Source organism: Lagenorhynchus albirostris, chromosome 8 (assembly GCF_949774975.1).
Source record: "Lagenorhynchus albirostris chromosome 8, mLagAlb1.1, whole genome shotgun sequence".
NCBI lineage: Eukaryota > Metazoa > Chordata > Mammalia > Artiodactyla > Delphinidae > Lagenorhynchus > Lagenorhynchus albirostris.
The window spans coordinates 58,085,253-58,112,029 of NC_083102.1; the positions used below are offsets into that span (position 1 = coordinate 58,085,253).

Genomic DNA, 26,777 nt, shown 5'->3' on the forward strand with positions numbered 1-26,777 from the left:
GCAGGCTGAATGATAAATCATTAACCTTAAAAGGTTAATAAATGCATTTTTAAATCTCTTTATTGTTTTAAAGAATCAGGAAGGACTAATCTTTGGTAAACTATAACTTTTCCAACTTAATAGGACAGAGGGTACATTATTTTGGACCTTAAATTTATATCTAACCCTGGGGTCCTGAAATTTGTAGCTTGGAAAACAAATAAAGTAGTCCTGAGCCAACTAAGGTCAAGGTTTGAAATCCATTTTATTTGGTCACAGGGTACTTATTTTTTAATATAGTATTGCTTATGCCTTATACTTTTCCATAAATCCTATAAAGGAACACATAAGAGGACATTATTTACTGTGTGTAGTTATGAAAGTGTTATAGTGTTATCATCATCAAAATGAAACTGCCAAATATTCTGAAAATATCGATTAGTTAATATTGCTATAAAGAGAGTAACATTAGGATTTTATTGCAGCATATATATATATATATATATATATATTTTTTTTTTTTTTTTTTTTTTCCCCGGTACGCGGACCTCTCACTGTTGTGGCCTCTCCCGTTGCGGAGCACAGGCTCTGGATGCCCAGGTTCAGAGGCCATGGCTCACGGGCCTAGCCGCTCCACGGCACATGGCATCTTCCCGGACCGGGGCACGAACCCGTGTGCCCTGCATCGTCAGGCAGACTCTCAACCACTGCGCCACCAGGGAAGCCCTATTGCAGCATATTTTATGTTGCGCAAGCATGGGTTTAGGTTTTATAATTTAGGCTTTTTCAATTGGAAAACATCCTTTAACAATGAAAGGAGTGTTTAAAGAATACAACCTAAATGACTTCTATGGATGCTATTTTAATGCTTCAAGAATACCCGTCATCCTAAGAAAAGTATGTAAAATAATTGGAAAGAGTGCAGGGAAAACTGTCTGAGGTACTCTCAGAGCTGCACGGGTGAGCCCCTCAGTAAATGTGATTGTCTCTGCAGAATTGCTGTCTGTTCTTGAGACAGCACTTCTCTGTGTCAGTGAAGAACTTGGTTTTGAAGCTGCTCATTACACTCTGCAGTGAATTTTAAAGTGAAATAAAGTAAGAAATATGTTCAACTTATAAGAACATTTCTCATTTGGAAAAAAGTTTGTGGTTACATGAACTCATAGCCATCCCTTTCTTTCTCTTTATAATTTTGTGCTCATTTCAAGCCTTGTACAGATGGCGAATGGCTTAACTGTTTCATGATTTCAGTCTCTCTCTTTAATCTGTCCTTCTCATCCTTATCCCTAATGGAAGAACATAATAGCAGGTTTTAGGGCTATCATGGAAAAAGGAATCGACTCATTCTACATAAATCTAGTAGTAGAACTAAGACCTGTGGGTGGAAATAATAATTCTGCATTCGTTATGTCCCTCTCTTCTTTAGAAACCTTCAATGGCCCTCCATTCTGTGCAGAATCTAAGTTCTTATCCTGGTATTAAAAGTCTTTCATCCCGTCTTATCTCTTACCTCTCCCTATATTCATGCGCTAGTACAGTCTTACTAATGTAGTCATCATCCTTCAAACATGACTTGTGAATTATTGTTTTTGTGCCTTTCTATCATTCTTTCTGTTTAAAATACTGTCGTCTGGGTACAACCTACTTATCTTGAGGAACATATTTTAGCTCCTTTGCCCTTCAAGAAATCCTCCTTGATCTCCCTATCCCCTAGTGATTTCTTCATCCTGGTAACATTCATCATTCATACCACTTTTTTGACTTTGAGGTTACAGAACATTCCACTTTAATTTTTTAAAGGCATACATTTAATTTCCTCATTCACTTTGCAAAAATCTTTATATCAAAATGGGACCCTAGGGCTTCCCTGGTGGCGCAGTGGTTGAGAGTCTGCCTGCCGATGCAGGGGACACGGGTTCGTGCCCCGGTCCGGGAGGATCCCACATGTCGCGGAGCGGCTGAGCCCATGAGCCATGGCCGCTGAGCCTGTGCGTCCGGAGCCTGTGCTCCGCAATGGGAGAGGCCACAGCAGTGAGAGGCCTGCGTACTGCAAAAAAAAAAAAAAACAAGATCCAAAAACTAGACCCGAATTTTTAATGAATCATTTTAAACTGAGGGTTTAAAACATGTATGGCTCTATATTTTTTATTTATTGGTGAGCTAGCTGTCACATTTAGTGGTTACTAAAATTTATTTTTTAAAAGGGATATGTGAAAAATCACTAAATTTAGTTTGAATTTTTCTAACTACTAAGCACAGATCTGGAAGGAATGTATGAAACTTATGGCTTTAAAGAGCCAGGAAGGGGAAAGATAAGAAACTAATAGTGTTAAGGAAATCGAAGCTGAGATTTGGATGTGATTATATTTTAAGTATTGGAGATAGATTTTTACATTTATTTCCTGGAAATGCATATGAAATTGGTGCCAGCATTTGGATATAAATCAAAATCACACAATGAAGTTCTTTTGACTTCACCCACACTTACAGAGAATCACTTTTTATCTGACCGTAGTCTGCTTTATTTTATTAAACTTTGAATTGTTACACCTGAATTTGTGAACTAATAGTACTAATGAAAACCTCCTTGGTGTGCCATTTTTGACACACCAGAGAAATTATAAGACCAGTATTTTAATATGATAACTTCCAAGGGCATATGTGTTTTTCAACCCTACATCTTTTATATGAGTTAAAGCATATTAGTCCACTGTGAGTAAGTGGTTCAGCTCAAACCAGGCTATATTCCTGGGGCATTAGAAGCCCAGGCCTGGCTGAAAGCATTGGAAAACCATTATTATTTCCTCAATTTTACTGATATCATTTAAAACTAAGTAATCATAGTGAGATCTTGGTGAGTACTATGCTAACCATGTTAATTCCTTTAAGTAATTGATTAGGGAAAGGACTTACAGGACTCAAATAGTTTATACTCAGAAATGATATATCACAACAACAGCAGGAGAAAGATAAGCATTGAAGGAGTGGGCATGGAGGAATCAGACAGTCTTCGTTATCATCCCTCCACTGGGTTTCACAGGACTTGTTGATCTCCAGATTTTAAACCACCATGGGCATGGGCGTGGTACCAAGAAGCCCAAGTCTTTGTGTGGTACGGGACTCTCATAGTGTTGAGATTTCAGTTTCCCCCAAATCTGCAGATTAAAGCACAATCACAATGAAAATCTCAGCAGGCTTTTTTGGAGAAAGTAACATTTTTTTTTACAAAGAACAAAGTTGAAGGACTGCCACTGTCCGAAAACTACACTAGTTACAGCAGTCTGGTTTAAGCATAAGGATAAAAATATAGATTAATGGAACTGAATAGACAGTTCTAATATAGGCCTGATTTTTGACCAATGCACCAAGGTAATTCAATGGGGGGAATTATAGTCTTTTCAACAAAAGGTGGTGGAACAATTGGAAAACCACATTAAAAAAAAAAACAAAACTTGACCTTCATCCTACAGTGTGTACAAAAGTTAACTCAAGATTGATCATAGACCTTAGTGCAACAGCTGAAACCATAAAATTTCTAGAAGACAGGCAAAAATTTTATGATCTTGGGTTAATCAAAGATCTTTTAGGACACAAAAGCAAGAAATTTAAGAAAAAGAAATGATAAGTTAAACCATCAAAATTTAAAACATTTGTTTGAAAAATACCCTTAAAATAAAAAAGCAAGCTACTGACTAATATTTGCAAAACAATTATCTGATAAAGCACTGTTATTTAGAAGATATGAAGAACTCTTTATAATTCAATAAGAATGTACATAACCCTGTTGAAAACCTGCAAATCAATTAACGAGAGACTTCACTGAGGAAGATATACAGTTAAGCTCATGAAATGCTGCTCAACACCATTAATCATTGAAGAAATGGAAATTAAATCCACAGTGAGGTACAACTACACACCCACTAGAATGGCTGAAATTTAAAAGACTGATACTACTGTGCATTGACAAGGATGTAGAGCAACTTTAATATAACATCCTTTCATTTCTGGTGGGAATGCAAAATAACACAGCCACTTTGCAGAACAGTTTGACAGGTTCTTATAAAGTTAAACTTACACTTATCATACCAGCCAGCAGTTCTACTCTTAGCTGTTTACTCAAGAGCAGTAAAAACATGTATCTACCCAAAGTCTCATACTTGCATATTCATAGGAGCTTTATTCAAAACAGCTCCAAACTGGAAACAACTCTAGTGTCCTTTAACTGATAAATGCATCTACAAATTGTATTATATTCCATACCATGAAATATTTCTTAGCAATACAAAGGAATGAGCTGCCAATATATTTAGCACCATGTATGACTCTCAAAACTATTATATTGAGTAAGAAGCCAGACACAAAAGGCTTTACACTGCTTGAATCCATTTAAACTGCAAAGAAGAAACAGGGAACATTTTTGGGGTGACAGAATATTCTATATTGTGGTTATTGTGTTTGTTATACAACTGTATATATATTTGTCAAAACATATAATACAATTTAAATTTGGTAAATTTTGTTGTATATAAACTTGACCTCAGTAAAACTGATTCTTAAAATATGTGATAATAGTTAAAATTAACTTAAAAAGTGCTATGCTAACTAATTATATTGAGGTGATGGTGATTTGGGAAGGAGTATCATGTTTCTTTAAGAAAGGCAGATGTAGTCAAACAATTTCATTAACAATATGTAGATTTTATTGTGCTGTATACTTTTATTTTTAAAATATTTTGTTATTGGGTTTTTACCAGAAAAAAATATATCTATATAAAATTATTATGTATGGACCCTTTTCCTTATTCAAACATAGACTTGCAACGTAACTTTTAAGAACTCATGTTTTTGGGTCTGTAGCTTTAAGTGGGACCTTAACTATCTTATTTACTACTATGTGCCTGGCATAATTGGTGTACGTATTGTTGCATAACATATTACTCCCAAATTTAGCGACTTGAAACAGCAACTTTTTTTATCTCAGTTTCTGTGATCCACTTCCCCGCTTTCTCATGAGAGCCTCTCTACAGGGATGCCTCACAACATGGAAACTAGATTCCCCAGAGGGAGCGAGGCAAGGGAGTAGCCAAGATGCAATCTGCCATCTTTTCATAGAGCCGAAGTGACATTCCATCAGTTCTGTATTTTATTTGATAAAAGTGAGTCAACAAGTCCATCCCACACTCAACGGGAGAGAATTACACAAGACATAAATATAAGAATACAGAGATTACTTGAATACATCTTAGAGGCTGACTATTATTTAGTGATCAGTAATTAGTTGGATGGATGGACGGACAGATGGATAGACAGGCAGACAGATTAATGTTATACCATAATACAATTTATGTTTAACGTTGCATACCTTATCTTAAGAACCCTGAAAACCTTGAGACTATTTAAGAAAGACTGACCTTTGGATGGTGAGAGATCTAAACATTTTTCCTTCTATACATAAAAGATTATACAAACTTTTGCCTAAAATATAGAAAAATTTTAAAAGACATGGTAACAATTGTCAAGCATTTGAAAGAGTGAACTCTGGAACAAGGATGAGTTGTTGTTTTTAACTCCAGACAGCCTTCCTAGTACTGAAAGGCAGCTGTTATAGGAAAGTGATGCTATAGAAGAGATTGTGCTTCAGTATGAGAAATTTCTAATAAATTTTATGTTTGCTCTTCAGTGCTGTTCACATTAAACTTTAAATGCTTTCTGAAAAGTACCTGCTACTTGTGCTCAATCACTAAGCACTCATGCTTTTATCCCCAGTGAATGTATTTAACAACTTTCTGACATCAAGTCATATAACACTTCTGGAGGTCAGGATTTTATAGGAACTATAGTTACACACAATAGAAAATAAATTAATCTGAGGGTCTTAAATATTCCTCTGTCCTTTTTGGAAGAGGTTATGATATTCAAAAGAAAATATAAGTGAATGATAAGTGACTTTTTTATAGCTATGCTCATGTTTATTTTGGATTCACCCCTGGGCATGTAATTTCTAAGTATGGAAGTTTTAAAATATTTTTCTTTATGTAATGTCATTGGTGTATTTGAGATCTCTATTGAAATGCATTGAATATTGAAATGTTTTCACTTCATTCACATCATTTTAATAAGAATTTTTGTCACCATTACAACACAAGGGGAAATTGAGAGTTTCACTTTTTAACAGAGCCTTCGTTTTGTGGTTGGGTGTAATGGAGTGTCATACATAATGGAGGGTGGTGAGGGTATTATCATGTTCATGGAAATCATGAGTCATTGTGGATTTTGTACTTACATTACTCCTAAGACTATATCCCCTTTCCCTCAGATAAGAGGAGCAGCCACTCTAAAGTTGGGACCATGGATAATAAAAGTTTACTCTCATATATATGAGAATAGTCAGCAACAACTAGTGATAGGAAGAAGATTAAAGACAGTGGGGATTTCAGAAAACTACTTAAAGGGGACTTTGGCTTAATGAGATGTTTTCTGGTGTCACTATGTACAGATTAACATTCCCAAAAAATCCTTTTTAGTATTTTTGTGTGTAAACGTTTAAACCTGAGACATCAGAGCTAACTATTAAATAGAGAAATGTCATTTCTTGAAAGGACGTAGCATTTTAGAAAATATATAGTCCTTGACGTAGCATAAGTTAGGCAATGTTTTTCAAATAATCCAACTACTTTTTTTTTTTACATTGAACTATAGTGTAGAAAAAAGTTCTTTATAATCAGAGTTGGGTTAGATACAAAATTCATTTCCAGGAACTAAGGCTTACAATTAGGTTTAAATATTTCAGATCTGTCTTTTAAAAGCAAACATTTTTAGATGAATTTTAAAATTTTTAAATGCTAAATATATAGTACATTAATCTAGATCCCAATATGGAAAGGAAAAATATGTAAGAGTCTTCAAGTATAAGAAAGAGGGAAAAGCCTGGTTGTGCAGAACTTCAGCCTCTGAATACAGTCAGCAACTTTAGTGAAGGGAGATGGATATACTTTTGCCACCATTGCTCAGTAAAATTAAGTTAAATATTTTAAAAGCTATCAAGTTCACACCGTAAGATGTCATCAAATATAGAAAAAAATGAGTTTTTACCAAAATGTTTAAAAGCACCATGTGATCTTGTGATCCAAGCCTGAAGTAAAATGATAATAGGTCTTGTGCATCTAGTTTTCTTTTTATTATTAAGGGTTTTTGTGTGCATATGATAAGTATTTGTTTATAGAATATTTGAAAGAAAGAATTGATTTTATTAGAACTAATAACTATATCCTGATTTAGCTTTTCCTTTTTTAGATTAGCTTAATTCCACATTTATAATTAAAAAGTTTTGATGTCATAATAAGTGCCATTTTTGACTAATGTATCACTTTTATTGGAATAACTTATATCGGAAAAACAGACACTCATAAATCATCATTTTTCAACATAACCTCTCACATCATTCTTTATGACTACAATTCAGCAAATTGTAAATGGGATTTTATACTTGTTTTTGTTTGACAGCTCACCAGAGAATTCAATAAACTAATCAAATGAATTCCATATAATCTCGTCATCTAAACTCCAAAGGACAGTACGTGGACATTGCTTTGTCTTATAATCGATGAAAAGAAAAGGAAAAACTGATTTATCTGCCTTTGCCTATTTTATCTCAGCCTGAGGGGCAGAGGAGACAGTTCTTTGTAAAATAATTCATGTTGAAATGCATGATTGTTTTAAACACTAGAAACAAGCCATGCTGTAAAAACATAAACCCTAGTTATAGATTTTGTTTTTAATATTGCCATTATTTGTAAATTGTAAGCTTAGAAAATACCTAAGTTTAATTTAAATGTACATTACGTTTTTTGGGGTTTTTTTACTTCATTCTTTATAGCTAAAATACAAAAGATCACACTGTTCCTTACTGAAGCAAGGGAAAAAAAAGAGAAAGTAACAAGAAAGGTATTTTTCTCTTAAAGGAATTTTAAGTTTATAAACAGGATGATTTGACTACATGTGTTGTCATTTCAGCTGGGGATAATGTCTAAAATATAAATAATAATTGTGCATAAATGTCAGTTAATTTGGTCACATATATTTAGAGGGTCTGATTGTTGCTGGCTTTAATTGTTATATTTTTGATCTTTAAAATTCAATGTGGAGGGATTATATAATCCATACTTTCCTATTTCAAATGCAACTGAAATTAAGGTTTTTTAGAGCACATTTCAGTGCAAGTATTTTATCTTTTTCATGTGGTTGACTCACAAAAACCTTCTCTCTTTCAAAACTAGTGAGAGCAAATAAGTAATTTGGACAGTGTGTACATTAGTACTTTGAAATGCACTCAACCCTGTGTAGATATTAATATATTATCTAGATAAAGGCAACAGTAAACATGTACTAATACTCTCTAGGCACCAGGTACTTAGTTAAGCTTTTTATATGGATTATATATTTGTTATTGTTATTATATTTATTTTACAAATTTGGAAACTAAGAATTAGGAATTTTAATACATTCAAGGTCACAGAGCCAATAAGTCATGTTTATGTTTCAGTGGATTTGTTCTGTCAAAGCCATTTTTCTGTTTTACATACACTTTTAACTCCTAAATTATACTATCACAGTATGTCCATATTCTGAATCCATACTTGAAATAAAAACCTTACTTTAAATTTTATATTTGCCACTCATTTCTGTGTATGCTAGATTATACACATACAGTAGGACACACGTATAATGACAGCTTAAAAATGGACCAAACATTTAGAATATATAGACAGGTAATTTGAATGTTACACATTTTCCAAATGGGAGATTTTATTAGTCTTATCTTAATAATAGTGCCTTAAAGTCCTTTCATGTCTGTACCACATTTTATTCTTCTGTCACTCCTTTAGACATATGGGGTAGGTACTAATTTTCACATGAGGAAAATAAGGCATAGAGAATAGTTCAGTTCCACTTCTGTGTGCTTTCCCTTTGGACCACACTTACCATGATGACATTCTTTTATTGCAAATCTGTACTGTAAATTATACCAGATTAAGGCTTTAAAGCGTGTCTAACTAGAAGCTATAATGCTACCCAAATTTGCTGCCTGAATGAAGAGACGTGTAGTTCAATGTAAACCTTTTAAATAAATGCAGAGAGATCAGTGAACTGGAAGACAGAGTAGTGTAAATCACCCAAGCTGAGCAGAAAAAAGAAAAAGGAATTTTAAAAATGAGGTTAGCCTAAGAGACCTCTGGGACAACATCAAGCATACTAATGTTCGCATTCTAGGGGCCCCAGAAGGAGAAGAGAGAGAGAAAGAGGCAGAGAATTTATTTGAAGAAATAATAGCTGAAAATATCCATAACCTGAGAAAGGGAACAGACATCCAGATCCAGGAAGTACAGAGAGTCCCAAACAAGATGAACCCAAAGAGATTCACACCAAGACACATTATAATTAGAAGGGCACAAATTAAAGATACAGAATCTTAAAAGCAGCAAGAGAAAACCAACTAGTTACTTACAAGGGAATTCCCATAAAACTGTTAGCTGACTTTTCAGCAAAAACTTTGCAGGCCAGAAGCTAGTGGCACCATATATTCAAAGTGATGAAAGGAAAAAAATCTACAACTAAGAATACTCTACTCAGCAAGGCTATCATTTAGATTTGAAGGAGAGATAACGAGTTTTATAGATAAGTAAAAGCTAAAAGATTTCAAACCACTAAATTGGCTTTACAAGAAAAGTTAAAAGGACTTCTCTAAGCAGAAGAAAGAAGACCACAACTAGAAACATTTAAATTACAAAAGAAAAGGTCTCGTTGGTAAAGGCAAACATATAGTAAAGGTAGTAGATCAGCCACTTATAAAGCTAGTAGGAGGGTTAAAAGACAAAAGTAAAACCATCAGTATCCACAATAACTAAGGGCTACAAAAACCAAAAAGATGTAAAATATGATAACAAAAAAGTTAAATGCGGTTGGGAGGAGTAAAAATGTGGGGTTGTTAGAATGCAGTCAAATTTAAGAGGTCATCAACTTATAATAATCACATATATAGGTGTTATAGATAAACATCATGGTAACAACTAGCCAAAAACCTATAATAGATACATACATGCAAGAAAAGAGAAAGGAATCCAGACATAACACTGGAGACAGTCATCAAATCACAAGGAAAGAGAGCAAAAGAAGAAGAAACAAACAAAACTACAAAACCCCAAAACAGTAAACACAGTGGCAATAAGTGCATACCTATCAATAATTACTTTAATGTAAATGGATTAAAATGCTCCAATCAAAATACATAGAGAGGCTGAATGGATTAAAAAACAAGAGCCATATGTATGCTGCCTAGGAGAGTCTCATTTCAGATCTAAAGACACACACAGACTGAAAATAAGGGGATGGAAAGAGGTATTCCATGCAAATGGAAACAAAAAGAAAGCTGGGGTAGCAATACTTCTATCAGACAAGATAGACTTTAAAACAAAGACTGCAGCAAGAGACAAAGAAGGACATCACATAACGATCAAGGGATCAATCCAACAAGAAGATTTAACAGTTGTAAATATGTGTACACCCAACATAGGAGCACCTAAATACATACAGCAAATATTAACAAACATAAAGGGAGAGATTGAGAGTAATACAATAATAGTAGGGGACTTTAACACACTCCAGTTACATCAATAGGCAGATCATGAAGACAGAAAATAATTAAGGAAACACTGGTCTTAAATGACAGATTAGACCACATAGAAAAAAAAAATATATATATATACACACACACACACACACACACACACATTCCATCCAAAAGCAGCAAGATATACATTCTTTTCAAGTGCACATGAAACATTTTCCAGGACAGATCTCTAGCTAGGCCACAAAACAAGTCTCATTAAATTTAAGAAGAGTGGAATCATATCAAGTATCTTATCCTACCACAATGCTAAATAGACTAGAAGTCAACTACTAGAAACAAAAAAACTTCAAAAAACACAAACACATGGAGGCAAAACAATATGGTACTAAACAACCGGTGGATCACTGAAGAAGTCAAAGAGGGAATTAAAAAATACCTGGAGACAAATGAAAATGGAAACACGATGATCCAGAATCTATGGAACACAGCAAAAGCAGTTCTAAGAGGAAGGTTTATGGTGATACAGCATACCTCAGGAAACAGCAAAAATCTCAAACGATCTAACCTTACACCTAAAGGAACTAGAAAAAGAGGGACAAACAAAACTCAAAATTAGTAGAAGGAAAGAAATCATAAAGATCAGAGAAGAAGTAAATGAAATAGAGACAAAAAAAATAGAAAAGATCAATGAAACTAAGAGCTGGTTCTTTGAAAAGATAAACAAAATTGATAAACTTTAGCCAGACTCATCAAGAAAAAAAGAAAGAGAGCCGAAATAAATAAAGTCAGTAGTGAAAGAGAAGTTACAACTGACACCACTGAAGTGCAAAGAATCACAGGAAATTACTACACAGTTTTACACCAATAGAAGACAACCTAGAAGAAATGAATAAATTCCTAGAAATGTACAACTCCCAAGATTGATTCAGGAAGAAATAGAAAAGCTGATTACCAGTAATGAAATTGAATCAGTAATTTTAAAATGCCCCACAAAATAAAAGTCCAGGACCAAATGGCCTCACTAATGAATTCTACCAAACATTTAAAGAACGATTGACATCTGTCCCTCTCAAGCTACTTCAAATATTTGAAGGGAAAGGAATGCTTCCGAACTTGTTCTGAGGTCAGCATCATCCTGATACCAAAACCAGACAAAATTACCATACATAAAAAGAAAATCACAGGCCAATGTCACTGATGAACCTAGATGCAAAAATTCTCATCAAAATGTTAACAAACTGAATTCAACAATACATTAAAAGGATTATATCCCAGTGATGCAAGGATGGTTCAGTATCCACAAATCAATGTGATAACCACATTAACAAATTGAAAAATAAAAATTATATTATCTCAATAGATGTAGAAAAAGCTTTTAACAAAATTCAACATGCATTTATGGTAAAAGCTCTCAACAACATGGGTATAGAGGGAACATACCTCGACATAATAAAGGCCATATATGACAAACCCACAGCCAACATCATACTCAATGGTGAAAAGTTGAAAGCATTGCCTCTAAGATCAGGATCAAGACAAGGATGCCCATTTTTGCCACTTTTATTCAATATGGTATTGTAAGTTCTAGCCACAGCAATCAGATAAGAAAAAGAAATAGAAGGAATCCAAATTGGAAAAGAAGAATTAAAACTGTCACTTTGCAGATGACCTGATACTATATATATGGAAAATCCTAAAGACACCACCAAAAAACTTAGAACTAATAAATGAATTCAGTAAAGTAGCAGATTACAAAATTAATATACAGAAATCTCCTGTAATTCTGTACAGACAACAAAATATCAGAAAGAGAAATTAAGAAAACAACCCAATTTACAATTGTATCATAAAGAGTAAAGTATCTAGAAATAAACCTAACTAAGGAGGTAAAAGACTTTTACTCAGAAAACTATTAGACATGGATGGAAGGTACTGAAGATGAAATTTAAAAATGGAAATATATTCCATGCTTATGGATTGGAAGAGTTAATATTGTTAAAATGCTTCTCAGGCAGTCTACAGATTCGGTGCAATCCCTATCAAAATACCAAAAGCATTTTTCACACAACTAGAGCAAATAATTCTAAAATTTGTATGGAATCACAGAAGACCCCAAATAGCCAAAATAGCCTTGAGAAAGAACAAAGCTGGGGGTATCATGCTTCTGATTTCAAACTATACTACAAAGTTACAGTATTCAAAATAGTATGGTACTGGCACAAAAACAGACACATAAATCAATGGAACAGAATAGAGATCTCAGAAATAAAATGACACTTAAATAGTCAATCAAAGAAGGCAAGAATACAAAATGGGGAAAAGACAGTCTCTTCAATAAATGGTGTTGGGATAACTGGACAGCTACATGCAAAATAACCAAACTGGACTACTTTTTCACACTAGATTAAAGACTTTAACATAAGACCTGAAACCATCAAACTCCTAGAAAAAAATATAGGCTGTATGCTCTTTGACGTCAGTCCTAGCAATACATTTTTTTGGGACACATCTTCTTAGGCAAGGGAAACAAAAGCAAAAATAAACAAATAGGACTACATTAAACTGAAAAGCTCTGCACAGTGAAGGAAGCTATCAACAAAATGAAAAGGCAGCCAACTGAATGGGAGACGGTATTTGCAAAATGATAAGGGATTTATATCCAAAATATACAAAGAACTCATATGGCTCAACATCAGAATAGCAAAGAACCCTATTTAAAAATGGCCAGGGGACCTGAGTAGACATTTTTCCAAAGAAGACATTTGGCCACAGACACATGAAAAGATGCTCTATATCACTAATCATCAGGGAAATGCAAATCAAAATCACAATGAGATATCACCTCACACCTGTCAGAATGGCTGTTATCAAAAGGGCAACAAATAAGTGTTGGTGAGGATGTGAAGAAAAGAGAACCCTTGTGTGTTGTTGTTGGAATTGTAAATCAGTGCAGCCACTATGGAAAGCAATATGGAAGTTCCTCAAAAAATTAAAAACAGAACTGCAATATAATTTAGTAATTTTACTTCTGGGTATTTATTTGAAGAAAACAAAAACCCTTATTTGGAAAAATATATGCACTCAAATGTCCATTGCTGCATTATTTACAATAGCCAAGATACAGAAGCAACTTAAGTGTCCAACATTAGGCAAAAGGATAAAGACAAAGTGATATATTTATATAATGGAATATTAGCCATAAAAAATGAAATCTTGCCATTTGTGACAACATAGATGTGTCTACAGGGTGTTATACTAAGTGAAATGTGTCAGAAAGGAAAGAAATAATACAGGATCTCAAATTTGGAAGCTGAAAAGCAAAACAAAAACTTAAATTAAAACTGACTCAGATATAGACAGCAAATGGGTTGTTGCCTGGAGGGAGGGGTGTGTGTGGGGAGTGAGCCAAATAGGTGAACGTTTTAAGAGATACAAATCTCTAGCTGTATGATAAGTAAGTCAAGGTGTTGTAATATTACAGCATAAGGAATATGGTCAGTAATATTGTAATAACATGGGGACAGATGGTTACTAGACTTATTGTGGTGATCATTTCATAATGTGTACAAGTGTCAAATCATTATGAATACACCTGTAACTAACATAATATTGTATGTCAACTATATTTCAATAGAAATAAAGAAAAATAAATGCAGATATACCATGTTCATGGATCAGACAATTCCATATTATTAAGATGTCAGTTCTCCACAATCTATAGATTCAAACCAATACCAAATTAAACATCAATGGGCTTTTTTTTTTTTTTACTTCTTTATTGGAGTATAATTGCTTTACAATGGTGTGTTAGTTTCAGCTTCACAACAAAATGAATCAGTTATATATATACATCTGTTCCCATATCTCTTCCCGCTTGCATCTCCCTCCCTCCCACCCTCCCTATCCCACCCCTCCAGGCGGTCACAAAGCACCAAGCTGATCTCCCTGTGCTATGCGGCTGCTTCCCACTAGCTATCTACCTTACGTTTGGTAGTGTACATATGTCCATGCCTCTCTCTCGCTTTCTCACAGTTTACCCTTCCCCCTCCCCATAGCCTCAAGTCCATTCTCTAGTAAGTCTGTGTCTTTATTCCTGTTTCACCCCTAGGTTTTTCATGACATTTTTTTTTCCTTAAAGTCCATATATATGTGTTAGCATACGGTATTTGTCTCTCTCTTTCTGACTTACTTCACTCTGTATGACAGACTCTAGGTCTATCCACCTCATTACAAATAGCTCAATTTCGTTTCTTTTTATGGCTGAGTAATATTCCATTGTATATATGTGCCACATCTTCTTTATCCATTCATCCAATGATGGACACTTAGGTTGTTTCCATCTCTGGGCTATTGTAAATAGAGCTGCAATGAACATTTTGGTACATGACTCTTTTTGAATTATGGTTTTCTCAGGGTATATGCCCAGTAGTGGGATTGCTGGGTCATATGGTAGTTCTATTTGCAGTTTTTTAAGGAACCTCCACACTGTTCTCCACAGTGGCTGTATCAATTTACATTCCCACCAACAGTGTAAGAGGGTTCCCTTTTCTCCACACCCTCTCCAGCATTTATTGTTTCTAGATTTTTTGATGATGGCCATTCTGACTGGTGTGAGATGATATCTCATTGTAGTTTTGACTTGCATTTCTCTAATGATTAGTGATGTTGAGCATTCTTTCATGTGTTTGTTGGCAGTCTGTATAACTTCTTTGGAGAAATGTCTATTTAGGTCTTCTGCCCATTTTTGGATTGGGTTGTTTGCTTTTTGGTATTGAGCTGCATGAGCTGCTTGTAAATTTTGGAGATTAATCCTTTGTCAGTTGCTTCATTTGCAAATATTTTCTCCCATTCTGAGGGTTGTCTTTTGGTCTTGTTTATGGTTTCCTTTGCTGCGCAAAAGCTTTTAAGCTTCATTAGGTCCCATTTGTTTATTTTTGTTTTTATTTCCATATCTCTAGGAGGTGGGTCAAGAAGGATCTTGCTGTGATTTATGTCATAGAGTGTCCTATGTTTTCCTCTAAGAGTTTGATAGTTTCTGGCCTTACATTTAGGTCTTTAATCCATTTTGAGCTTATTTTTGTGTATGGTGTTAGGGAGTGATCTAATCTCATACTTTTACATGTAGCTGTCCAGTTTTCCCAGCACCACTTATTGAAGAGGCTGTCCTTTCTCCACTGTACATTCCTGCCTCCTTTATCAAAGATAAGTTGACCATATGTGCGTGGGTTTATCTCTGAGCTTTCTATCCTGTTCCATTGATCTATATTTCTGTTTTTATGCCAGTACCATACTGTCTTGATTACTGTAGCTTTGTAGTATAGTCTGAAGTCAGGGAGCCTGATTTCTCCAACTCCGTTTTTCATTCTCAAGATTGCTTTGGCTATTCGGGGTCTTTTGTGTTTCTATACAAATTGTGAAATTTTTTGTTCTAGTTCTGTGAAAAATGCCAGTGGTAGTTTGATAGGGATTGCATTGAATCTGTAGATTGCTTTGGGTAGTATACTCATTTTCACAATGTTGATTCTTCCAATACAAGAACATGGTATATCTCTCCATCTATTTGTATCATCTTTAATTTCTTTCATCAGTGTCTTATAATTTTCTGCATACAGGTCTTTTGTCTCCTTAGGTAGGTTTATTCCTAGATATTTTATTCTTTTTGTTGCAATGGTAAATGGGAGTGTTTTCTTGATTTCAGTTTCAGATTTTTCATCCTTAGTGTATAGGAATGCCAGAGATTTCTGTGCATTAATTTTGTATCCTGCTACTTTACCAAATTTATTGATTAGCTCTAGTAGTTTTCTGGTAGCATCTTTAGGATTCTCTATGTATAGTATCATATCATCTGCAAAGAGTGACAGCTTTACTTCTTGTTTTCCGATTTGGATTCCTTTTATTTCCTTTTCTCCTCTGATTGCTGTGACTAAAACTTCCAAAACTATGTTGAATAAGAGTGGTGAGAGTGGGCAACCTTGTCTTGTTCCTGATCTTAGTGGAAATGCTTTCAGTTTTTCACCACTGAGGATGATGTTGGCTGTGGCTTTGTCATATATGGCCTTTATTATGTTGAGGAAAGTTCCCTCTATGCCTACTTTCTGCAGGGTTTTTATGATAAATGGGTGTTGAATTTTGTCAAAAGCTTTCTCTGCATCTATTGAGATGATCATATGGTTTTTCTCCTTCAATTTGTTAATATGGTGTATCACATTGATTGATTTGCATATATTGAAGAATCCTTGCATTCCTGGAATAAACCCCACTTGATCATGGTGTATGATCCGTTTAATGTGCTGTTGGATTCTGTTTGCTAGTATTTTGCTAGTATTTTGTTGAGGATTTTTGCCTCTATGTTCATCAGTGATATTGGCCTGTAATTTTCTTTCTTTGTGACATCCTTGTCTGGTTTTGGTATCAGGGTGATGGTGGCCTCGTAGAATGAGTTGGGGAGTGTTCCTCCCTCTGCTATATTTTGGAAGAGTTTGAGAAGGATTGGTGATAGCTCTTCTCTAAATGTTTGGTAGAATTCGCCTGTGAAGCCATCTGGTCCTGGGCTTTTGCTTGTTGGAAGATTTTTAATCACAGTTTCAATTTCAGTGCTTGTGATTGGTCTGTTCATATTTTCTATTTCTTCCTGATTCAATCTTGGCAGGTTGTGCCTTTCTAAGAATTTGTCCATTTCTTTCAGGTTGTCCATTTTATTGGCATAGAGTTGCTTGTAGTAATCTCTCATGATCTTTTGTATTTCTGCAGTGTCAGTTGTTACTTCTCCTTTTTCATTTCTAATTCTATTGATTGGTGTCTTCTCCCTTTTTTTCTTGATGAGTCTGGCTAATGGTTTATCAATTTTGTTTATCCTTTCAAAGACCAGCTTTTAGTTTTATTGACCTTTGCTATCGTTTCCTTCATTTCTTTTTCATTTATTTCTGATCTGATTTTTATGATTTCTTTCCTTCTGCTACCATTTGGGTTTTTTGGTTCTTCTTTCTCTAATTGCTTTATGTGCAAGGTTAGGTTGTTTATTCGAGATGTTTCCTGTTTCTTAAGGTAGGATTGTATTGCTATAAACTTCCCTCTTAGAACTGCTTTTGCTGCATCCCATAGATTTTGAGTCGTCGTGTCTCCATTGTCATTTGTTTCTAGGTATTTTTTGATTTCCTCTTTGATTTCTTCAGTGATCACTTCGTTATTAAGTCGTGTATTTTTTAGCCTCCATGTGTTTGTATTTTTTACAGATCTTTTCTTGTAATTGATATCTAGTCTCATAGCGTTGTGGTCGGAAAAGATACTTGATACAATTTCAATTTTCTTAAATTTACCAAGGCTTGATTTGTGACCCAAGATATGATCTATCCTGGAGAATGTTCCATGAGCACTTGAGAAAAATGTGTATTCTGTTGTTTTTGGATGGAATGTCCTATAAATATCAATTAAGTCCATCTTGTTTAATGTATCATTTAAAGCTTGTGTTTCCTTATTTATTTTTGTTTTGGATGATCTGTCCATTGGTGAAAGTGGGGTGTTAAAGTCCCCTACTATGAATGTGTTACTGTCGATTTCCCGTTTTATGGCTGTTAGTATTTGCCTTATGTATTGAGGTGCTCCTATGTTGGGTGCATAAATATTTACAATTGTTATATCTTTTTCTTAGATCGATCCCTTGATCATTATGTAGTGTCCTTCTTTGTCTCTTCTAATAGTCTTTATTTTAATGTCTTTTGTCTGATATGAGAATTGCTACTCCAGCTTTCTTTTGGTTTCCATTTGCATGAAATACCTTTTTCCATCCCCTTACTTTCAGTCTGTATGTGTCTCTAGGTCTGAAGTGGGTCTCTTGTAGACAGCAAATATATGCGTCTTGTTTTAGTATCCATTCAGCTAATCTGTGTCTTTTGGTGGGAGCATTTAGTCCATTTACGTTTAAGGTAATTATCGATATGTATGTTCCCATTCCTATTTTCTTAATTGTTTTGGGTTCGTTATTGTAGGTCTTTTCCTTCTCTTGTATTTCTTGCCTAGAGAAGTTCTTTTATCAGTTGTTGTAGAGCTGGTTTGGTGGTGCTGAACTCTCTCAGCTTTTGCTTGTCTGTAAATGTTTTAATTTCTCCATCAAATCTGAATGAGATCGTTGCTGGGTAGAGTAATCTTGGTTGCAGGTTTTTCTCCTTCATCACTTTAAATATGTCCTGCCAGTCCCTTCTGGCTTGCAGAGTTTCTGCTGAAAGATCAGCTGTTAACATTATGGGGATTCTCTTGTGTGTTATTTGTTGTTTTTCCCTTGCTGCTTTTAATATGTTTTCTTTGTATTTAATTTTTGTCAGTTTGATTAATATGTGTTTGGGCGTGTTTCTCCTTGGATTTATCCTGTATGGGACTCACTGTGCTTCCTGGACTTGATTAACTATTTCCTTTCCCGTATTAGGGAAGTTTTCAACTATAATCTCTTCAAATATTTTCTCAGTCCCTTTCTTTTTCTCTTCTTCTTCTGGAACCCCTATAATTCGAATGTTGGTGCGTTTAATGTTGTCCCAGAGGTCTCTGAGACTGTCCTCAGTTCTTTTCATTCTTTTTTCTTTATTCTGCTCTGCAGTAGTTATTTCCACTATTTTATCTTCCAGGTCACTTATCCATTCTTCTGCCTCAGTTATTCTGCTATTGATCCCATCTAGAGTATTTTTCATTTCATTTATTGTGTTGTTCATCATTGTTTGTTTCATCTTTAGTTCTTCTAGGTCCTTGTTAAATGTTTCTTGCATTTTGTCTATTCTATTTCCAAGATTTTGGATCATCTTTTTATCATTATTCTGAATTCTTTTTCAGGTAGACTGCCTATTTCCTCTTCATTTGTTAGGTCTGGTGGGTTTTTATCTTGCTCCTTCATCTGCTGTGTGTTTTTCTGTCTTCTCATTTTGCTTATCTTACTGTGTTTGGGGTCTCCTTTTTGCAGGCTGAAGGTTCGTAGTTCCTGTTGTTTTTGGTGTCTGTCCCCAGTGGCTAAGTTTGGTTCAGTGGGTTGTGTAGGCTTCCTGGTGGAGGGTACTAGTGCCTGTGTTCTGGTGGATGAGGCTGGATGTTGTCTTTCTGGTGGGCAGGTCCACGTCCGGTGGTGTGTTTTGGGGTGTCTGTAGACATATTATGATTTTAGGCAGCCTCTCTGCTAATGGGTGGGGTTGTGTTCCTGTCTTGCTAGTTGTTTGGCATAGGATGAGTTAAGCTGGGTGCTGGCGTTGAGATGGAGATCTCTGGGAGATTTTCGCCTTTTGATATTATGTGCAGCTGGGAGGCCTCTTGTGGACCAGTGTCTTGAAGTTGGCTCTCCCACGTCAGAGGCACAGCACTCACTCCTGGCTGCAGCACCAAGAGCCTTTCATCCACACGGCTCCTTAATTTGGGATGATTCGTTGTCTATTCATGTATTCCACAGATGCAGGGTTCATCAGATTGATTGTGGAGCTTTAATCCGCTGCTTCTGAGGCTGCTGGGAGAGATTTCCCTTTCTCTTCTTTGTTCTCACAGCCCCCAGTGGCTCAGCTTTGGATTTGGCCCCGCCTGTGCGTGTAGGTCGCTGGAGGGTGTCTGTTCACTCAGACTAGACAGGGTTAAAGGAGCCGCTGATTCGGAGGCTCTGGCTCACTCAGGCCGGGGGGCTAGGGAGGGTCACGGAGTGCAGGGCGGGCCTGCAGCGGCAGAGGCCAGCGTGACGTTGCACCAGCCTGAGGTGCGCCGTGCGTTCTCCCGGGGGAGTTGTCCCTGGATCCCGGGACCCTGGCAGTGGCGGGCTGCACAGGCTCCCCGGGAGGGGGGTGTGGATAGTGACTTGTGTTCGCACACAGGCTTCTTGGTGGCGGCAGCAGCGGCCTTAGCGTCTCATGTCTGTCTCTGGGGTCCACACTTTTAGCCGCGGCTCGCGCCCGTCTCTGGAGCTCCTTTAAGCAGCGTTCTTAATCCCCTCTCCTCGGACACCAGGATATAAAGAGGGAAGAAAAAGTCTCTTGCCTCTTCGGCAGGTCCAGACTTTTCCCTGGACTCCCTCCTGGCTAGCGGCGGTGCACTAATGCCCTGCAGGCTGTGTTCACGCCACCAACCCCAGTCCTCTCCCGGCGCTCTGACTGAAGCCGGAACCTCAGCTCCCAGCCCCGCCCGCCCCGGCAGGTGAGCAGACAAGCCTCTCGGCTGGTGAGTGCCGGTCGGCCCTGATCCTCTGTGCTGGAATCTCTCCGCTTTGCCCTCTGCACCCCTGTTGCTGTGGTCTCCTCCGTGGCTCCAAAGCTCCCCCACTCCGCCACCCGCAGTCTCCGCCCTCGAAGGGGCTTCCTAGTGTGTGGACACTTTTCCTCCTTCACAGCTCCCTCCCGCTGGTGCAGGACCCGTCCCTATCCTTTTGTCTCTGTTTATTTTTTTCTTTTGCCCTAACCAAGTACGTGGGGGGTTTCTTTCCTTTTGGGAGGTCTGAGGTCTTCTGCCAGCGTTCAGTAGGTGTTCTGTAGGAGTTGTTCCACGTGTAGATGTATTTCTGGTGTATCTGTGGGGAGGAAGGTGATCTCGTCTTACTCTTCCGCCATCTTCCCGGAAGTGGACCCATCAATGGGCTTTTTAAATGAAATTGGCAAGCTGGTTGTAAAAGTTATATAGCACGTTAGATAACTTAGAATAGTCAAAATAATTTTGAAAAAGATATACATAGTTGGATAACTCATAGCACCTAGTTTCACGATTTACTATATAGTAATCAAGGCAGTGTAGTATTGGTACAAGGATAAATACATCAATGGAACAGATTGGCAAGTCCAAAAATTAGCACACAAGTACATGGTCAATTGATTTGCAACAAATGTCCCTGAGTAATTCAAGTGGTGGTAATGAATAGTCTTTTTAAGAAATGGTATGGAAACAACTGGTTACTCATTTGGAAAATAATGAAATTCCCCCCTTACCAAGCATCATGCATGAAAATTAGTTTGAAAGATTTTGCATACCTAATAAAAAATCAAAACGTTAACCAGAAAAATGGGAGAAAAATCTCAGCAATATTAAATCAGGAAAAGATTTCTTAGGTAGGAAACACAAGGCACAATCTTTTAAAAAGCGATAAATTGGACTTCCTTGAAAGACATAATTAAGAAGATGAAAAAGCAAGGCACAGATTGAGAGAAGATAATAAACATATGCATATATGATTTGTGTGCATGTATGTATCTGTGTATGTGTATGTATCTATAACATTTATAGATAAGGATATATATCCAGAATATATAAACAGTTATTATAACTCAATAATTAGTAATTTCCCAAAGGAAAATAACTCAGATGATAAATGAACACCCAAGCATAATTTCAACAGTCCTGTTTGAAACTACATAAAAATATTTCTAAAAAGACATTTAATTACTAACATCCAAGTATAAAAATTTTGACCTTTAGTGAATTTGTACAGAGAATGGTACAGTATTTCATTTAAAATTGTAATTGAAAATAGCAACATATTATAATCAGAGGAAATCATCATTTAAGCATAGAAGCAAGATTAAACAGTTACATCCAAAATAATGAAGTTAAATAATATATGGAAACTATATCATGGAGACATATTATTTGTATTTTTAGAAAAATAGAACCATATATTAGTGTGAAAAGATGTTAAAAAGTGAATATTAATTTGTTGAGGAAGAAACATAGGATCAATGAGGGTGTATCATAAATGACTAGCTGGCAATAAGTAAATGGCTTTCCTGTTTTTTTCTTTATACTTATAGGAATTAGTATCAACAGATATTTCCCCTTGACTCTTTATTTCTTGAGGCCACATCCTTCCTCATAGCATCTTTCTCCAAAAGAAATGAACTAATTTGCCACCTCTCCTTATTTTAGTTTTTCATTTTAAAAACAAAAAACAAAAACTACATTTGTTTCCCCTTCTTTTTCTTATCTCCAGAGTTACAATTGCTTAGCAACAGGTCAGTGCCTCTTTATTTATTTACTCACATAGGGTATGTCATACCTCAAAATATTTTTGAAGTAGTTTTTGCATTATAAAGACATAATTATGGAAATGATTCTGAAGTTCAATGGTACAGTAAATTATGAGCTTGCTTTCATTTTGCAGGGCATCAAAAATGTGTAAAGTACTGTAGAATGGATTACATCTGTTTTGTCTTCTCCTAAAGTAATAATTTTTTATGATCCTTTACTTTTCCCATTTCTTTTCCTTTGGGCTGTGGCTGAAAAAATCACTTTAATTGCTCAGCTAACCTCTTCTTCTACCCAGGCATACCTTTCAAAAAATATAGGTAGTATTATTTTTTTGAGGTTTGATGTACCCTGATGAAATATGAAGCTTGGTTACTTTTCTTAGCATTCCTTTTTGCTGGAGAGTCTAACTATATCAGTTTTCTTTAACCTTCGTATAGATTTGTTATTGGGCGAGAAAAACCAGGACAAGTGAGTGAGGTTGCCCAGTTGATAAGCCAAACGCTGGAACAAGAAAGGCGCCAGAGAGAGCTGCTTGAACAGCACTATGCCCAGTATGATGCCGACGATGATGAGGTAAGTTGCATTTGCAAACGTTCTTTTTCCTTCATTTCTTCTTACTTCATCCCTACTTGATAAACCTCTCTTTACCGTATAACAGTATGACAGGTCTTTGCAGTTTCTCAAGGAGGATGTGTCGACATTCAACTCACAGAAAGGAAATATTACTTGTGTTTGTTATTAGCTTATCAATCAAGTAATTGTATCATATTTACAGTATGAAGACTTCTGGATCAAATAAGTCCTCTTTTACCACAGTATTAAGATAAATTCACTGAAACAAAAAAGGGTAAGAATACCAAAATGTGAATAGTAGCTATCTTTTTGTTGGAATTAGGTGATTTTCTCTCTCTGCTTTATATTTTTTCAATTTTTTCTAAATTTTCTAAATCGGTAAACATTCTGAGTGAAAAGGCACATATACATACACAAACATACACAGAAAAGTACTGAAAATTGCTGAGTGTTTTCAGGTTTCCCCCCCGCCCCAGGAAGAGAAAGTTCTTTGGATCTGCTCACTATGATTTGTGCTAACATAATGCAGAACAAAGCTTTTCCACCAGCACATATTCCATAGAGTAGATACATACTGGAATAATTTTGCATCCTGCTCTCTGCAGAAGATCAAGCAAATGAATAGAAGCTAACCCCCAAGTGAAAACTTCTCTATGGAACCCTTGTGTGTTGTAATATAATACAGATGCTGGTCTATTTTTAATGTAAATGCCAAATGTACATTGATAAAATGGGACAACATACTTTATTATAAACATGTTTAAACATGCATATGTTTCACATTGGCATGTCAAAGGATCCGTCAACAATTTAGTTGCAGTATTTCAAACCTCATAAACATAGTAAATATTCAGGTAAAACAAATACTCTTCTTCATACCAGCTGATATAAATAAGGATAGTGTAACTTCATATGTTCAACCTCTACTCATCTGAATATATTCTTTTTCCAGAACTTCTCTTGGTTTCTAGCCAGGACCTAGTGAAGATCAATAAAGAGACATTCAAATATTTTTCATGTATTTTTAGTCTGGAGTGTTCTAACCCAAATGTATCTTAATTTTTCATCTGTTTGTAGTATAGTGAGGATGTATTCTCTATTATAGTAGAAAATTTTAAGATGGTGCTTCAGTTAACTGTTAATCTAAGAGTAAACATTAGAAATTCTTCACTTGAGTGAATTAGTTTCTTAGAATTCTATGTAGTTGATTTAGTTTTTCACGTTCAGAATTCATTTTAAATGGCAAGTTTTTTTGTTTTTGTTTTTTTACTATACTAAGATATTATATATGAAAATGTTATCTGGGATTTCGAAACTAAAAAAGTGATTTCCTCAAATATTTGAACTTTCATCTTCCCTAGTTTTCAGTTTTGTGTTTTATCAGAGACACTGATTTGCTTTGGCTTCAGGCCTGAATTAGGATTTTAGAATCATTCTCGGCAGGTTTGGCTTTTACCTGCTCACTCTGTTAGAAAGAATTTGGATCTGAGGTTCAGGGGAGTACGGGTGACATCAAGTGGTGGAAGGTGAGGAAGCCAAATTTTTCAGTCTCTGTGGACCTCAGCTGTCTTTGCTTTAAAGTACAGGTATTGGGCTAAATCTCTAAATTCCTTCCAGTTTCTAATATTCCATGAGCCTGTGAAATGAAGCATCAGGTGTAGCAAGGAAAGAGGGAAAATAAGATAGTTCTTTCATTGAGGCTTCCCAACTGAAATTTTTCGATCATTTACTACATAGTTCCTCCAGTTATTTTGAGGAAATGATCATATTCATCCCCCAAGGTTTTCAACTTAAGCAGCTAAAGCTTTTTCTTAATATCAGATTTTCTCTAATTTAAAAATTTGACTAAATGCAAAAGGAATATTTATCATTCAACATTTATACTTAGGAGTACATCATATGGATTTTGTTTGTTTGCCTGTTTTTATAAGGAAAGCAGAGTTAGTTGATTGTCACCTGAGCAGATATTCTCAGGGGCAAGGAGGGTAAATAAATATTCAGTGCCAGGCACTAGGCCAGGTGCCTTTCCTACATGATTTCATGTAATCTTTACAGCAAGCAGAAGAATCTTATTTTTTTTTTCTAAAAACGTAGTAATTGAGGCTTTTTCTAGTGGTATAGCTAGTAGTTGCCAGATTTAGGATGGGAACAGGGTCTTCCTGGCTCCAAGGCCTGGACTCTTTGCAACACACTGCTGATTTTGAATGGAGTAGACTGATGGGTCTGTCTGTTTTTAGGCACACACAGAGTAACTGGGGAACAAGAGATGCTGGAAGGAAGATTCCTGTTTTGGCTTATGGAGTTTCTTGTAATACTTAGGTTCTGTAATTCTTTGTTCTATATTTCTAATAATAGGGGGATTGAAGACTTGCAGAGTTATTTTACTATAGGTAAATACTTAATTCAGAAGTAGCCTATGAAGATAGGGCTTAAAGGGAAGAATAGCTAAGTATACAGCTATTTTACAAAAAAAACAGAGTTTAGCTTTAGGTTAAACTTTTTCTTCTGTCTGTAAGTTGTAGAAATAGAAAGCAGGTGCTTGCTATTATGCTACTCCAAGTAACCTTCACTTTATTGAAAAGGTCAAGGAACCCTTTCCCATTGTTTCTTTCTCTCTCGTGTTCCTCTCTGAGGTACCTTTTTCCCTTTCTTGTGTGTTACACACTGCCTCACCAAAGCATGCCCAGTTAAAACCTACCATTAATTTTCTGTGCATCGAAGAGATGAACACCCTGCAAATAGTAAAAATCTACTTTTGTGTATACATGTTAATTTATTTACTTGATTAAATTCATTTTTTACTAATTTTTTACTATCTGGTTACAGTTTAACCAGATATTGTTAAATTGATCTGAGTGTTATGTCCTTATTTTTTATTCATTCTCTCTCTGTGTTAATGAAAAGTAAGAGACATAATGGAAATGAGAAGAACCAATATTTGTTATCCAGTGAGTAAATGGTCCTTGAATAATTGATTTAATTTTATGTGTAATTGAACAATTTATTGATTTACATATCTTTGTTAACACTGAGTTGTATAATCAATCACTTGGTTTCTTGTTTTTCTTATCATTTATAGACTCATCCTGTGATTTCAAAGTTAGAATCGTTTTTATTTGATAATATCCCCTGTGACATTCCCTGGGCCAGCCAGGAAAACCTCTAATTAAATGCAGAACAACCATGTTCATCCAACTAATTTCCAGAGCCAGCACTTAGATCAGCTTTGTCTGCTGAAGAATAGATAGCTCTGGTTTTGGTCAAATAATCCAAGGTTGATTCTAACTTGGAATCTGTCACATTGACAGAGGGGAGTTGCTTGCTTGAATTGCCTACAGGGAAAACATTGCAATGTGAGAAATATATCCTGAAATTGTAAAAGTTCAGTGGGCGTCTTATCAGAACCATATTTAGGGTTAAGAATACCTTACTAAGTATTGTGTGTGCTTACATATATCTGTTTTAATGTTTTAAGAAATTATAAATCATACTCCAGTAGAATTTAAAATATATAGATAATACCCAAACTTCATTTAAATTTCTGAATTTTCTGGTTTTTTTTCCTTCAAATATTTAAACTAGAATAGAGTTTAAAATAAGCAAACACCCAGTTCAGTTAGAATTGCATTCC

The 26,777-nt window shown here is 35.6% G+C and overlaps 1 protein-coding gene across 4 annotated transcripts in view; it reads left to right on the forward strand.

The window, feature by feature from the left end:
* The window catches only part of PPP1R9A (protein phosphatase 1 regulatory subunit 9A), a 326,308-nt gene that overhangs the window by 198,176 nt on the left and 101,355 nt on the right, over window positions 1-26,777 (forward strand). For all 4 annotated transcript variants that reach the window (XM_060157051.1, XM_060157050.1, XM_060157052.1 and 1 more), the window contains exon 5: window positions 23,011-23,146. In XM_060157051.1, coding sequence (XP_060013034.1) covers window positions 23,011-23,146 — 136 coding nt within the window. The remainder of the gene's footprint in view (window positions 1-23,010; window positions 23,147-26,777) is intronic.